Here is a 16,955-nt window from a genome sequence, read left to right on the forward strand (position 1 = left end):
GCTCGAACTATTTTCTCCAGAAGCAGGTTGAAAAAGTCGCACGATAAGGAATCGCCTTGTCTGAAACCTCATTTTGTATCGAACGGCTCTGAGAGGTCCTTCCCCATTCTGACGGAGCTTTTAGTGTTGCTCAACTTCATTTTACACAGCCGTATTAGTTTTGCAGGAATACCAAATTCATACATCGCGGCATACAGGCAGCTCCTTTTCGTGCTGTCGAAAGCAGCTTTGAAATCGACGAAGAGGTTGTGTGTGCCGATTCTCCTTTCACGCGACTTTTCCAAGATTTGGCGCATGGTGAATATCTGGTCGGTTGTTGATTGGCCAGGTCTAAAGCCACACTGATAAGGTCCAATCAGTTTGTTGACTGTGGGCTTTAATCTTTCCAACAATTCGCTCGATAGAACCGTATATACGATGTTTAGGAGCTAATCCAACGGTAGTTGGCGCAGATTGTGGGGCCTCCTTTTTTGAGAATTCGGCATAGCACACTAAAATTCCAATCGTTGGGCGTGCTTTCGTCCGACCATATTTTACAAAGAAGCTAATGCATGCTCCTTATCAGTTCTTCGCCGCCGTGTTTAAATAGCTCGGCCGGCAATCCATCGGCCCCCGCCGCCTTGTTGTTCTTCAAGCGGGTAATTGTTATTCGAACTTGGGGAATCGAGTTCACCTTCTCCTGGCGTTGTGCGTTCACTGCCACTCAGCAGGCTGGAGAAGTGTTCCATCCACAATTTAAGTATGCTCTGGGCATCGGTAACAAGATCATCATTGGGGGTTCTACAAGAGTATGCACCGGTCTTGAAACCTTCTGTAAGCAGCCGCATTTTTTCGTAGAATTTTCGAGCATTACCCCTGTCGGCCAGCTTATCAAGCTCTTCGTACTCACGTATTTTGGCCTCTTTCTTTTTCTGTCTTAAAGTGCGTCTCGCTTCCCTCTCAAATCTCGGCATCTATCCCATCCCACACGTGTTGTGGTCGATTGTAACGTTGCGAGGTAGGCAGCCTGTTTTCTCTCCACTGCGATACGGCACTCCTCGTCGTAACAGTTGTTCTTTTGCACTTTCCGAAAATCAATGGTTTCAGTTGCAGCTGTACGTAAGGAGTTTGAAATGCCATCCCACAGTTCCCTTATACCGAGTTGTTGACGAGTGCTCTCAGAGAGCAGGAGTGCAAGCCGAGTAGAAAATCTTTCGGCTATCTGTTGTGATTGCAGCTTCTCGACGTCGTGTTGGGGATGTTTCTTCGTGGAGGCTGAATTTACCGACCGTAGTGCCAAAGATACCTTCTTTGCCCACCCTGGCGTTAAAGCCGCCAAGCATGATTTTGACATCGTGGCGGGGACAGTTCTCATAAGTACGCTCCAAGCACTCATAAATGCAACTGTGGTCACATCGTTCGTCTCATCCGTCGGGGCGTGGTCGCAAATCAGCGATATGTTGAAGAACCTCGCTTTGTTGCGGATTGTGGCTAGACGTTCATTCACCGGAGTGAATGATAGTACTCTTCGATGGAGTCTCTCTCCCACCACGAATTCCGCACCAAACTTGCGCTCCTTTATATGGCCACTGTAGTAAATGCCACCAGGACCTACCCGTCTCTGTCCTTGTCCCRTCCATCGCATTTCTTGGATGGCGGTGATGTCAGTCTTTATTTTCACGAGGACATCAACTAGCTGGGCAGCGGCACCTTCCCAATTAAGGGATCGGACATTCCMGGTGCATGCCTTCAATTCGTAGTCCTTAATTCGTTTGCCATGGTCGCCATCAAAAGGGTGATCTCTCATCCGAGGCTGATTGTTAATTTTCATTGGGGGTGTTTTTTACGTGGCGGGTCCCAAACCCAGCGCACAACCCTATGTAAGGGATATTTCGCCTTTTCACTTTAGCTCGCTTTCAAACGGATGCTCTTAGGCTACCCAGAGCATACTTGGTCAAAGACGGAAAGTCGTGAGCTGCTTGAGGCATATGTGAAAGTATCGTTTCTGGCCACTCCCAAGTGAATGGCGATCAGGCAACTTTCCTCACTTGCGTGAACTTCTACACATTACTCCATCCTCCTTAATTACATATGTAATTTTCCTGAAGTAAATTTTGATTCGTCCTTAATTATTACCTTATTCCAGAAAAATTCCGGCTGATTAACATTTATTTTGCGAATCCCAACCTCTTTTTTTTTATTCGTATCCTAAATGAATATCTGACGTCGTGGAACTCTCCCATGATAACCAGCTTTGTGTAAAGTGTTATGTACAGTTTGGGGGTCAAATATTTTCTTACTTCCAGATCTGTTCTCACGCTATAAAGTTTCGGCGTTTATGTAGTCTTTTATAATATTTCGCACACTTGAATAAGGTCTCTGCACTATGTTACCAATTTCACGATAAAATTTTTGCTGGACGTGCTAATTAATTTTAATTTTACGGCCATCTATCGAAGAAATTGAGCAACTTTAAAATAATTAAAAGTAATAACCCGAGTAGAGCAAAAAAATTAAAAAAAATAAGTATATTTTCCAAGAACTTAACTTAATCATTTATGCAGAACCTTCTTCATGAGCGTTTAGCTCTTTTTTTACATGCAACTCCGTTTTTTTATGAAATAAAAGAATATTTCTTTGCTTATTATGATATACATGTATGTATATAAGTTAATAATACGAACTGCGTCGACTTTTTTGATTCACTGAATATGTATAGTATATGTGTATGCCAAAAGAAAATTAGTTTTATGCTCTGAACAGGGTATATAAAGTTTGTCACGAAAACAGCTGAAGGAAATACGATTCCTTAGGTCTTATAAAGTATATATTATATATATAATCAGCGTGACGATCAGAGTTAACCATTTTCGTCTGTCTGTATATATGCGAAATAATTCCTCAGTTTTTAGATATCGATCTGAAATTTTACACACGTCCATACAAACTGCCCAATCAAAATAAAATTCTAGCATGAAAAACTTTTATTTGATATCTTTGCCAACTATGTCAGATTATTTTCTGCGGCAACGCTAAAATATTTGAAGAAATGTAACATATCGGAAAAAAAAAATCAAGTTATTAACTTCTTCTAGGTGTTCTAGTTTCGATGCAACTGAATTTTACCTTTTTTTTTGGTTGTTTATTGGTCCTTCTTCTTCTTTACTGGCGTAGACAATGCTTATAGCCGTAATAACAACAGCGCGCCAGTCGTGACTCCTTTTTGCTATGTGGCGCGCCAACTGGAGATTCCAAGCGAAGCCAGGACCTTTCCTATTTGGTCTTTCCAACGGATGGGTATTGCGTTGAAAACTTTCAGAACTAGAGTGTTTTCGTCCATTCGGACGACATGACCTAACTCGGCGAATACTGCGTCGAATACTTTCAGAGTTGGAATGTTTTAATGCGCTAAATATATATCGCATACAGATTATCGTTCCATCGAATGCGAAGTAGCACGTGTTGGCAAGAGCTATTCTGCAGTCGGCACCTCCCGTTGGCGCGCTCCAAGCGCTCATAGAATTCATCTTCAAATCGTCCTTCTCTTCCATCGGGGTGTGGGCGCAAATTAGCGATATATTGAAGAACTTCGCTTTGATACAGATTGTGGCTAGACGTTAGTGTTCCTACATATTGTGGGTACTATTAAACGGTTCAGTGAAATACTCCTTAAAAAATTTTTAAATTTAAATTGAGACTATATAATACTATTTTTTTTTTTTTTTTTTTTTTTGGTGTACTTTAGAGTCGTAATTTTAGATGAGCCGTCCTCTGGATTAGATATCGAATCACGCCGCGAGTTATGGGACGTATTGCTTAAATTGAGGAAATCAAAAGCCATATTGATAACTACGCATCACATGGAAGAAGCGGAAGTGCTAGGGGACACTATTGCCATACTAGCTAATGGTCGTGTTCACTGCTCTGGGTCACCTTTAGAACTGAAACGCAAAATTGGTCAAGGATATGTACTAAAATTGTGCATAAGTAGAGATCAATTTAAGGATGAGATTCTACAAATAATTCAGCAACAAATGCCTGCCTCAAAAATTTTGGTAACTATATTCGGAATATATTTAAGCTGTTAACTATAATTATTTCATTTGTGTTACTTTTGAACAATTCAGACCGTAGTCTTGCCTGCGCTGCACATTAGCTTACCATACGAAAACCAGAATGAATACAGTAAAGTACTGCAACAATTAGAGCGTAGGCAGAGGGAGTTGGGTATTAATTCAATTTCTATCTCTGATGCTTCGTTGGAAGATGTTTTTCTAAAGTATGCGGCTGATTTTGTAAAACTTTTAAAATTGTTCGTTAAAGTTAATTATTCTAAATAGTTGTTTATCTGAAATTGACGTTGTGGATGGTATAGGATCGGATAAAGAAACCCCTGCGTACACACCGTTTGAGTCACAGAAATCTCAAATAAGTTGGAAAGAGCAATCAGAAGCAGTTTTTTATAAAAAATTTATATTTATAAAAAGTCAATGGGGTAACACTTTGCTAATGGTAAGTTATCTAGAATATGCATTTTCATATTTTTAAGGGATCAGTAGGGTAATATTTATCTTTTTTTTTGTTTTTGCAATTTCTGTACCCTTAAACCTTTACAATTAATTTAGAAATCCGCTTTACAGTTGGAAGGTTTCGAAAACGGCCCAAAAATAATAATACCGTTTTTTTTCAAAACAAACTTTTTTAAACTGGCGGCCATGATTCTGGTCGAACTACTCAACCGATTTGCTTAATGTTTTTTTTATGTTCTCAAAACGACTGGCTATCGTCCCTGTTTCACAATTCATAATTTATTGCCAATGTGTGAAAAAACGCATCTCATTCACCCAGCCATTTCTCCGACAGATGTCATCAAAAAATTCTGAAAGAATTGGTTTGTACACTCAACGAGATACGTCATGATATGTGAAAAAAGTTCTATTGTAGAATAAAAATGTCTATGAAAAAAATTTCAAAAATCAGGCCAGTAGATTACTACTAACCCCTTCATAAATATCAAAAGATTTAAAGATTTTAAATACACGCATCCTTATTGCTTTCACAGTAATTTTATTCTTTAACTGATTAGTAATTTTACAAAAGTTTGCGATCCAAACAGTACTAAAGACAAGAGATCAAATACGCTTTGGTGAAAAGTTTGTTGCAATGTCTGCGTAATCCCTCTTCCTTTATATAAACGTCGTCTAACGGGATATTTTGTTGGTGTCACACTATAGGTATATAGGTTAATGAAATTTATTAAGTAGTAATATAATAATTCAAGTTTTCTCAGTTTGTTTAGAATATTTGTTTGAAATTATCAGGGCAATATATCGACACAACTTTTATTATTAAATTGTTGCGATTAAATATAAAATTTTCATTTTTTAAGTCTTTATTATTAAATTTTTTTCAGTACGGTATTTGTAATAAATTTCAAAAATTATTTTCAATTAATATTTTTGGGATTGAAAAAAGTGTTAAATGTTAATTAAATTAGGAATTTACAATCCTGATAATTATTACTAGCATTCATACCATCATACAGTGAATTTCCGCATTACGTACGATTCTTAAAGCTTTCATTTATTCATATATACATTGTTATAATTTGCAGCTTCTGATTCTAAGTATACATTTTAAATAGACGTTTGTGCTACACCTATAACCGGACAAAAACACTAAATTAAAACCTGAAACTGGACACGGCATGCTACAATTAAAAAACAGCAAAAATAAAATTAAGGGATTTTTCATATTGAGTTGATACAATCTACTACTCCTAGGAATATACTTTTTTAATAAAATTAAAATTTTCCCCTCCTCTTCAGTTATTTGTGTTATATCCTTCGATTAAAGCCGAGTTTACAACAGCGCGCCAGTGGTTCTTCTTTTCCACTGTTTGGAGTCAGTTGAAGATTCCAAGTGTAGCCAGGTCCTTCTCCACCTAGTCTTTCCAACGGAGTGGAGGTCTTCCTCTTCTACCCCCGGCAGGTAATGCGTTGAATATCCTCAGAGCTGGAATCTTTTTGACCCTTCAGAGGACATGACCTAGCCAGCGTAATCGCTGTCTCTTAATTCGTATATCTCGTACAGCTCATCATTTCATCGACTGCGGTATTCGCCCTTCTCATGAAAACTCGTAACGTCGATTCTTTAGAAGTTTTCATCGTGTATGCATTTACACCAGAGGACTTTACTTCTCAGTTCCCAAGACAGTCTTGAAATAGACGAAATTATCTACGACTTCAAAGTTATATCTGCCAATAGTGACGTGGCAGACAAGTTGCGAATGCGACCACTGTTTGTTTGCTGATAGGAGATATTTCGTCTTGCCCTCGTTCACTACCAGGTCCATTTGCTTCACTTCTTTGTCCAAACTGGCGAAAGCAAAATTAACGGGGCGGTTGATATGGAAAATGATATCGATGTCATCGATGTACGCCAGCAGTTGTACACTCTAAGATTGTACATTATCTATTCAGCTCGAATTATTTTCTCCAGCAGTCCGCTGCTCTGTTGTTCTTCCAAGTGGTACTTGCTATTCGGACTTCTTCATGTTCGGGCAACGGAACGTCTGCTCCATTGTCATCGATTAAGGAATTGAGTTCACCATCTTCTTGTGTTATGCTTTCACTGCCATTCAGCAGACTGGAGAAGTGTTTCCTTTATAATTTCAGCATGTACTGAACATCAGTCACTAGATCACTTTTGAGGGTTGTATAAAGGTATGCTTCGGTCTTCAAAACTTCTGTTACTGTTGATTTTTCGAGCAATACCCCTGTCGGCCAGCTCGTCAAGCTCTTCGTACTCACGCCTCTCTTTTTTGTCTGCAAATACATCTCGCTTCCCTCTTCAACTCTCAGTATCTATCCCATCCCGCACGTGTTATGGTTGATTGTATTTGAAGTAGGCCGTATGTTTTCTTTCCACCGCGATACGACACTCCTCATCGTACCAGCTTTCGTTGGCAGCTGAATGTAAGGAGCTTGAAATGACGTTCAAGTTCCCTTTCTGAGAGCAGGAGTGCAAGGCGGGTAGGAAATCGTTCGCTTGTTTGCTGTGATTGCAGGTTATGGACGTCGAAGGCTACGCGTTCAGGGTCGACCAGCTCAAAGAAAGAGTCGTCTCAACATGCACCTAGCACGCGAACTTAACGACGTACTCTGGAGCCTGACAGGATTTCGCCGGTACGGGCACAGTTGCGAGATTAGCCCGTCAGCAGTTTCTGATGGATGCCACTCCATCACACTCGCAAGTCATTCAGCGGTACCAAGTATGCACCGACTCGGTGGCGATCTCCTCTACATCCCTAAAAGAAAAAAATATTACCCTAAATGCGTTAATATTTATATACACTATTGAAGCACTGTAAATTATTTTAGTAAAATAAGATATGTCCTTATTTTTCTCACATGTTAAAAGCGCATTACTTTAAAAGAAAACCTAATAAAAAAGACTGCGGGGTAAAACTATAAGAAACTTATTTTTGTTTTGGTTCCCAACAAATTTAACTAAACAAATTTCTTTTGATTTCCTCATACATTTGAATGTATATTAACTGCATTAAGAAAAAACTGTATATTCCATGTAAAAAGTAATTATCTGAAGAAGTTTAAAATGAAATTAATTGCATATGTGTATATAATGTTAAATATGAAATATATTCTAAATAATTAAAATAAAACATATAGGTTTTACTTCCGATGCTTAGTCTTGCAATTGCATTGGTATTGATGCATTCCATGTCGCTAGTCACTTATGAAGACAAGTTGGTTTTAAATCTGAATTCCATACAGCGCGGTATTATACTGGTCGGCGGTTCCAATACTGAAATTTTAAGTATATTAAAAACAGAAATTGAGAAATATGATGACATACGTGTCGAAAGTCTTGAAAAGAGGAAGGGAGAAAACATTACAGATTGTAAGTATTAGTTTTATGCTGATATATAAATGCGTAATGATACATTTGCTACTATTTTTTTTTTAGTTTTGCTAAATCTTCAATATCAAAATTTGGCATATTTTTTGGAAAACTATATCGGTGTTATTCATTTAAGCACAGAAGGAAATGGCAATATTAATTTCAATATTTATTTCTCTGGCAACATATACCACAGTTCTGTTATTTTACTAAATTTAGTTGATGATACAGTTGCTCGTTTTAAAATGGGAGAATCCAGCGGAATTGAGACCACTTATGTTCCCATTAGAAGGTAAATAATTGAATATCCCAAAAMTTATTACGTGAGTAAACTAACTATATCTTGTCTTTATCAGATACATTAGTGATGTAAGTCCAACGCGATTGGAATACTTTGCAGTAATAATGCCAATTGGTAAGTAGCCTTCGGATATAAACAATAGAATTTAATATACTTTCCAATTTTAAGGATTGTTTTTCAGCATATTTTTTTATATTGCATTGCCTTTTCACGAGCATGCAAGTGAATTCAAGCAGTTACAAGCCATACCACGAACAATTTTTTGGCTTGCAACATTTGTTTTTGATGCTGCGCAGCATTTCTTCGTTTGTATACTTTTGTGCCTTCTGCAATATGTACTGATGCCGAGCGAATTGTATAATTTATCCGAACAACTTATTATCATTGCGTCCATTTTTTTCTATGGCTGCAGTTATCTTCCAATTATATATAGTTTGGCAAACGCTTTCCGTTCGATATCAACTATTTCAACTTATATGCTTTTTATGCTCATTGTCTCGGGTAAGCTAACTAACACGGTATTATTGTGATGCATAAAAATTATTGAACTATTTAAAAGCAATTGCACCTTTAATAACATCTGGTAACATACGTGCAATGGAGTATCATGAAGGGAAAATATTTATATTACTGCAATTGCCGGACTTCAATTTAAATCACCAGTTGCGCATTATCAATGAACGGTTTTTACTTACCCGGCGAAAAGAACTTATTACTACAATAGGATTACCGAAAGTACTGAGTGTTAATTATTTCTTTCTAGAATCTACAATGATTGCAGTTATCGTAATGGTAAGTACATATAAAATATGTTTTCTTATTTTGTATGTGAAAGTTTATAAATTGTAGGTGATCTTTGTAAGTGTTTTAGAGAACAAATATAAATGTGAACAGATTAAACGAGTGTTCAAATGTTATCAGTGCCGGCAGGTTACTGTGAATAACACCGAAAATGTTGATATTGAAGAGGAATTAATGACGAATGAAAAAGCGGTAGTTACCGACATTATGAATGGTAAATATTGTATATGTGTGAAGTAACTTTTTTTAGTTTTATATGACTACATCATGTATATAAGTTATAAATACGAATTTACATAATTACGTTATATAATACCGACACTTTTCATTCCAGAGAAAAATGAAAAACACTATCCACTGTTGGTTTATGATTTATATAAGTTTTTCAATCACAAAGTCGCAGTACGTGGTTTAAATTTTATTGTAAAAAAGCAGGAGTGCTTTGGTTTACTTGGTGTCAACGGTGCAGGAAAAACATCTACTTTCCAAATGATTGCTGCAAATTTAACTATTACTGGAGGCACAATTAAAATTGATGGTATTGATATCATGGAAAATGAGTCTGAATATCGATACCGTTTTGGTTATTGTCCACAAACCGACTGTCTAAATGAATTTATGACTGCATATCAGACATTATTCTATATGGCAAAGTTGCGGGGTATTTCAGATTCCGCCAAAGCAAAGTATGAAGTTTTATATTGGCTAGAGCAATTAGATCTTCAAAAATATAAGGACGTTAAAGTTTGTCGTTATTCTGGTGGAACAAAGCGTAAATTAAATGCAGCTATTTCAATGGTAAATGAAAATAATAAGTTCATTTTAAAGCTATTTTATGGATTGTTATTACAATACATTTTAGATCGGCAGCCCTTCGCTTGTTTTGTTAGATGAACCAACAACAGGTGTGGATCCAGAGTCTCGTAGATTTTTGTGGAAATGTATAAAATATTATCAAAGTCGTGGCAATACTGTTGTACTTACATCACACAGGTATATAAAGCATAAAAACTATTTTATATTTATATAAACTTCCATGTCCAAGTATTTTTTATTAGAGTGTATATAAAGTTTTTTCTGACTTATAAAATAGAAGAATATTTAAAGAATATTCATACTAAATTTCAAAATAGCTTGATTAGAATTTGAGATGAGGCACAGCAAAAGTAGTTTCAAGAAAACGCGATTAAACTTTAAAGTTAAGAAAACCGGAGGACTTGCCACGACAGTATAACGGCTATAACTTGGCTGGACTTTGTGTTACTGTAAATTAATAATAACTAAATGTTCTTTTTTTATTAAGCTCATTAATGATTTAATGTTATAGAAGCGTGGCATTTGAAAACTACATATATTCGCAATATTTTTCTCTGCCTGTTTGATACTAAAGTAAAAGAAGTTCGTCAAAAAATTTTCAGTCCCAATATACACAATCAAGGGTGTTGTGGAATCTGAGAGTTGTCGGCATCGGAATTGAAACCAATAAAAAAAGGCAGTAGGTGCATGAATTCAGATATTATTGGTTTGATATTCGAAACATAATTTGTATCGGTTTTGCTGTCAGAAACAAAGCAAGAAGATAGTCGCACACAGATTAGAAATGTGAGTTAAGAAAACAATTTATTTTATTGTTACGTAATAATTTATCTTTATTTCTATAGGAGAAAACATAAGAATAAAACACGAAATGTCTTAATTATTAAGTTTGCGGATATTTAAGGCGTGGCCCGGGAAGGAAATAATTGATTAAAGCGAAATTTCTATTGTTTATAGTTATATATTTAAACATCATCCGAATATTTTTTAGATACGAATTCTTTGATATTCTGCCTTAGGAAAGCAATTGCGCGATCTCGCAATTGTCAATTCTCACGACAGCCGGTTCTACGTTACCGAAATTGACTCGGATTTCATCCGACTAAGGGCTGTTCTTTCGGCGATCTAACCCCGTTTGGTATTAATCTGTGTGTGTCGTCACTGGAGCAACGCCTTGCAGCAGGGTTGCTCCGTATCCTCCTGACTCGTGCTGGCATTGAGTCCAACCCGGGCCCGGAGGAATTCTTCTGCTGCGTTTGCGMGAAAAGGCTCCATCCAAACTCCACGTCGGTCAGGTGCAACACATGCAATGGATGGAGCCATCTTAAGACCTGCTYAGGCCTTAAGACCCATAGGGAGTGGACCAMACGTTACGTGGCCCTTTGTTGCCTACGCAATACTGTGACGCTAGCCTCTACGACTGTGCAACCAGCACATATTTCGCGCGCTGCGCCGCCACCCACCTCAAGTGGCCAACGGAGGACCTCTACGGTCCCCCGGAGCTCAACTAGGCAAAATAGCTCCCAATCTGACTTGTTTGGTGCTAGGCGACTTTAACACGCACCACGATCTTTGGCATTCCTGTCTGTCAAATGACCGTAGGGGGATGGAGCTGGCGGAACAGATTGACGATTCGACATTCTGCACAATGAATGACGAAGCCCCCGCCAGAGTTATGGGCACTTGTAGTAGCTCGCCCGATACTACAATCGCTAGCGGTGGTCTGATAAATAGCATAACCTGGCGACCTATGCTAACTCTCGCATCAGACCATCTACCCCTAATTATCTCGATCGAGAAACCTGCCGATTTCGTTTCTGTGGACAACCGCACCTTCGTTAACTTCAACAAAGMTAACTGGGTCGGCTTCACAGAATTTACTGAGAGCACCTTCAACGCTCTACCCATTCCTACGGACGTWTRCRTTGGCGAACGTCAATTCCGCAAGGTGATCGCAGCAGCTACCGCTCGCTTCATACCAGCTGGACGAATAGCGGAAATCCGCCCTAACTTCCCASCCGAAGCAGCCGTTTTAGCTAACGAGCGCGACACCTTACGCCATGCCGATCCCGGAGATCCCCGAGTAAGGGATCTCAATTTGGAGATTCGGCGTATGGTAAACCAGCATAAGCGGACGAAATGGATAGAGCACCGAAGTCCTGCAACCTCTCCACCGGTGTGTGTAAGCTTTGGGCTACTGTCAAAGCTTTGTCCAACCCGAAGAGTTGAAGTTTAAGTCCTCTCCCTAGTAGTGAAGACACTTGAAGCCTTGTTACTCCCGACCTTCACTCACCACCTGAGCCTAGCAAGCCACCAGCATGGATTCCGTAAAATGCACAGTACCACCACAGCACTTAGCGTCATAAACGCTCAGATAGTTCGTGGCCTCAACCAGAAACCACCCTGTGAGAGAACGAACATTGAGAAAACCACACTTCCTCCAGGGCTCAAGAGGWGGACCATGAACTATCTGAACGGTCGCCAATCATCCGTACTATTTCGAGGCGCAACATCTAAACTGAGAAGAATTAAACGGGGGGTTCCGCAGGGTGGTGTCCTCTCCCCACTACTGTTTAACTTGTACATCTCGAAACTCCCGCAACCACCAGAGGAAACTCCATAACCTCGTACGCTGATGATTGATGATTGTACGATATTGACGTCGGGCAATGAAATCGATGGCATGTGTTCGAAGGTAAACAACTACCTCTCCGACCTTGCTCGTTTCCTCACTCAACGGAACCTCCAACTTTCCCCTACCAAATCCACAGCGACCATATTCACGAACTGGGCGAAGGAGTACAGACTGGAACTTAATATTGCAATCGACGGCGTCAAAATTCCGACTGTCAATAACCCTAAAATTTTAGGTGTTACCTTCGACAGTCTATGCCTCTTCGACAGTATATGTCTCCCATCGAGCACCTACATAGCGAGACGCTTATGCTCCCAGTCAAGGAGCATAATGAACTCCTCTCCAAGCAGTTCCTGCTAGGATGTTTTCGCAGAAATCACCCTTGCAGTCATTTGTTTGGAGCGGAACCGCCTATTAGGAGCATCAGGAGGTCATTCCTTGATCACGTCGACGACATCGAACAGTACGCCGACAGGACCTCGGACGCTACAGACTTCCGACAGGCACTGACCGCCATTCACAGTGGAGCCATCAACATCTTCACCAACTCCCTCCCCGTGAATGGCGTACTTGGAGTCAAATCACCACCCATAGCAGACGAAGAGCTCGAGCTACCGCGAGAAACGCGAGTGACCCTTGCGCAACTTCGTTCTGGATATTGAAGCAGGTTAAACTCCTACCTATCCAGAATAGACCCAGACATACCCAACGTATGTCCTGCATGCAACGAGTCTCCGCATGACACTGACCACCTCTTTGCATGCCCAACCAACCCATCTAACACCCTTTTCCCTCTGGTCCGACCCCGTCGAAGCAGCACGTTTCCTGGGCCTCCCGTTAGATGACATCGATAACAACACAGATAGCTATCACCATCCCAACGGGGACTGATAACCGTTAAAACAACAACAACAGCAGCATTTGTCAGACGGCGAGTAGAACGCATGCCGAAATTTTTATCGGAAACCAAAAATTCAAAGAGATTCATATTTGTAACTTATTTTCAAGTTAAACTAGAAAAATTTCAAAAAAAAGGTAAAATTCTAAAAAAAATTAAAATAAAAAAAGTGCTTTTTGACCAAAAAACTTTACTTTATGTTGTTTAAACGTATGTTAAAACTTAAATTTCTTAGTTTTTTTAGTTTAAATAGAAGAATAGATAATAAACTTTGCCCCAATTCCATAGGTTTAGTGTTTTATCTATCCTGCCAACTAAGAAAATTCGTAAAAATTAAAAATTGAGAAATCGAACTACTGCCACACCAACAAAATGTCATTAAATGAACCACCCAGTATAAATGTTATAAAAACTCTTACCGATAGTGTGAAAGTGAATAAAATCGGAAGATAACTCCGCTCACTCCCCATATAGCGGAACTATTCTCACTACTCAATATCAAAATACGCCAGAGGCCTTAATAGCGCAATTCTTTAAGCAGTCGCCAGTCACTATTTGAGACATTTTGAAGTAAAGTCTCAATTTCTGACTAGTTACTATTCACAACATAGTCTTTAGTCAAAAAATATTGTCTTAAAAATGTCAGCTGGTCACAAAACTAAAAAGACAAGTCAATTATAGTGATATCATAGGTACTAATCGATTGTCGTTTTTTTTTTTTTGTTAATTTTGTAAGCAACTCAAACACCAAAAAGTTAAAAGTAAATCAATTTCTCTAATTTCAATTCTCAATTTTAGAGAATTGTTACTCTATCGCAGTACAGGAATCCGGTATAAATATTACCACCGAGACGGACCTTATGTGAGCCGGTTTGTAAATTGGACGATGGGGGTGGCACCACCCACTTTATGGTGAAATCCTTAAAGTATGATACCAAATATGTGGAGACCAGTACCTAAAGTTGACTTTTGACCGAAAATCGGACAATGCATAAGATATTCAATTGAAATTCAGAGAGAATATTTTCCTGACAATTATATCAATGTATATCAAAAATGTGTTGAAGCGGGTAAATATTTGAGTTATCTGAATGAAGATTACAGAATTTTTTAATAAGTGTATCTATGTGCCTAAAATAGATAAATTTGGGCAAAAACCGGTTCGATACCACTACAACTCCCATATACATACAGGTATAGTGATTTTCGTTAAACAAACCTTACGCTGAATATGTCGGTCAATGTATGAGTTTTATACGAGGTGTGTTCAAAAAGTATCGCGAATTTTGAATTTTCGCGGGTTACGTATACTCGAATTTTTTGTGACGTTATGTTGGTACTCATGTCTCTCACAATTGGCTTTTGCACCACGATAACGCCCCTGCTCACACAGCGTTGTTGTGCGCGACTTTTTGGCCAAAAACAAGACACTAATGATGCCGCAGCCACTGTATTCCCCAGATCTGGCCCCCTGTGACTTTTTCTTGTTCCCTAAACTGAAGAGGCCCATGAAAGGATGACGTTACGCTTCTCTTGACGAGATAAAGACGGCATCGAAGGAGGAGCTGAAGAAGATAAAAACAAAAATTATTTTTTGAAGTGCTTCGAAGATTGGAAAAACCGTTGGCACAAGTGTATAATATCTCATGGGGATTACTTTGAAGGGTACAAAATAGATATTCATGAATAAATAAATAATTTTTGAAAAAACACAAAATTCGCGATAATTTGAATTTTGAACACACCTCGTATAGTATCTGTATACAAAAAATTGATGATAGATTCCGATTCTCTAGTTGACGTTTTACATCTTAACATATTTCCCTGGCTTTGTTTGAAGTTGCAAGAGTATAAAATGTTTGGTAGCACCCGAACTTGGTCCGTCCTTACTTGTTTCTTTTGTTATATTCAACATAGCAACAAAAGTTGTGCTGAGTATTAATTGTTATTTACTTTTCTAAATTCAAAATTTCACAAAATTTTCTTGATTTTTAGAGATTGAAGTTTTTAATGGAAATATTTTATATTTGATTTTCCAGCATGGATGAATGCGAACAGCTGTGCAATAGACTGGCGATAATGGCTGGAGGAAACTTTAAATGTTCAGGATATGTGCCAGACTTAAAAAAACGATTCGGTGGTGGATTCACAATGAAAGTAAAATTAAAATCTGAGGAAACTCATGTAGTTGAAGATATAACAGCCGAGTTGTGTAATATATTTCCTGATAGTCAGTTACGAGAGAATCACGCTGGGATTGTTACCTATTTTATAAATAACGTTGATGATCTTAAATGGTCCGATATTTTTAAAAAAACGGAAGCCTTCGCAAGTAGGAAGACAGACCTTGTGGTAGATTATTCCTTGAACGAGACAACACTTGAAGACATATTCCTAAAATTTGAAAGCATTAGAAGAAGGTGTATACCTCAACTAAGCGTATCATATGAGATTACACCTTAAAGTTTTTAAACTATCCCCTAAAAGTAAATCAAAATTTAAGGGGTCAGTTGGGTAATCATTTTTAAATTTTTTTAGGTTTGAACACTTTACCATTGGAAGGTATTGTTYTATTGTAAGCTAAGCAAGGGTTCATTCAGTAGTCGTTTTTCATAGAGTGAAATTGTCAAGATCGCGAAAAAAGGCGTTTACGCAAAAAGTGTTTAAAAAAATTAAAACAGCTGTTTTATTGTAAAACCAAGGGTACAACATAAATAAAGGTAAGGTAATTATTAAAAAAAAAAAAAGTCATTGGAAAAGTGTTTAGTTTGTTTACAATAATTTTGTAAAAGTGCAGTTGCCTATAGGGAACATCCTGTAACTAACGAACCAAGACACTAGAGACTTTGAAATTTTTATCACTTCGTACTTGAGTTAAGACTAACATATATCTGTCCTAAAAAAATGTTTTAGCTCCCCCCATTTTAATTCGGGCATGAGAGGGTTAAAATGTCCACAAAACGCCTGGCTATCATCTCTATATTTTTTAGAATTTATTGACAATGTTATGACAATTTATGTAAATTAACATGGGGGGAAAACTAAAATAAAAAAACGTAAATTCCTTTTTTATTTATAAAAATTTTTTCATGATTCTAGTAGGGACGATAACCATTTACGTACTTTTTAAGAATAAATTGAGTTTTTATGTTTCAGATGATCCAAACATGAGAAATCGTGTTCGCCAGTGAAAAAATGCATCTCATTCACCTAGCTATTTCTCCGACAGATGTCATCGAAAAAATTCCGTAAAAATTTTTTTATACACTCCACGATATACGTCATGATATGTGAAAAAAGTTCTATTGTCGAATAAAAATTTCTATGAAAAAAAATTCAAAAGAACAGGTCAGATTACCCTACTGACCCCTTAATGGCGTGCATACATACATTTTCTGATTTAATTACCACTATTAGGCATATATATAGTATCGAAGAATTTGTTATCATAATCAAATTCGTTTTAACCAAGAAACAAATATGCACATATACCGATTTGCTTCTTGGTCTACTCTGCACTTTTTCATTATTGGGGTGTCTAGATGCATTAGTGATTTCAAACATACATACAAGATCAAATATTTTTGATTTAATCATATTCT

General features: G+C 37.9%; 1 protein-coding gene across 3 annotated transcripts in view; it reads left to right on the plus strand.

Moving 5' to 3' along the window:
• Positions 1–16,382, plus strand: part of LOC108972656 (retinal-specific ATP-binding cassette transporter) — a 57,586-nt gene extending 41,204 nt beyond the window's left edge. For all 3 annotated transcript variants that reach the window (XM_018939339.1, XM_018939340.1, XM_018939341.1), the window contains 12 exons: positions 3,725–4,034; positions 4,107–4,258; positions 4,320–4,491; positions 7,671–7,902; positions 7,969–8,194; positions 8,259–8,317; positions 8,372–8,704; positions 8,763–8,995; positions 9,053–9,218; positions 9,339–9,802; positions 9,867–9,997; positions 15,393–16,382. In XM_018939339.1, the coding sequence (XP_018794884.1) occupies positions 3,725–4,034; positions 4,107–4,258; positions 4,320–4,491; positions 7,671–7,902; positions 7,969–8,194; positions 8,259–8,317; positions 8,372–8,704; positions 8,763–8,995; positions 9,053–9,218; positions 9,339–9,802; positions 9,867–9,997; positions 15,393–15,816 (2,902 nt within the window). In that variant the 3' untranslated portion in view covers positions 15,817–16,382. The remainder of the gene's footprint in view (positions 1–3,724; positions 4,035–4,106; positions 4,259–4,319; positions 4,492–7,670; positions 7,903–7,968; positions 8,195–8,258; positions 8,318–8,371; positions 8,705–8,762; positions 8,996–9,052; positions 9,219–9,338; positions 9,803–9,866; positions 9,998–15,392) is intronic.
• The last annotated feature ends 573 nt before the right edge of the window (positions 16,383–16,955 follow it).

This window comes from Bactrocera latifrons, unplaced genomic scaffold (assembly GCF_001853355.1).
Source record: "Bactrocera latifrons isolate USDA-ARS-PBARC rearing strain unplaced genomic scaffold, ASM185335v1 scaffold_412, whole genome shotgun sequence".
NCBI classification, from domain to species: domain Eukaryota; kingdom Metazoa; phylum Arthropoda; class Insecta; order Diptera; family Tephritidae; genus Bactrocera; species Bactrocera latifrons.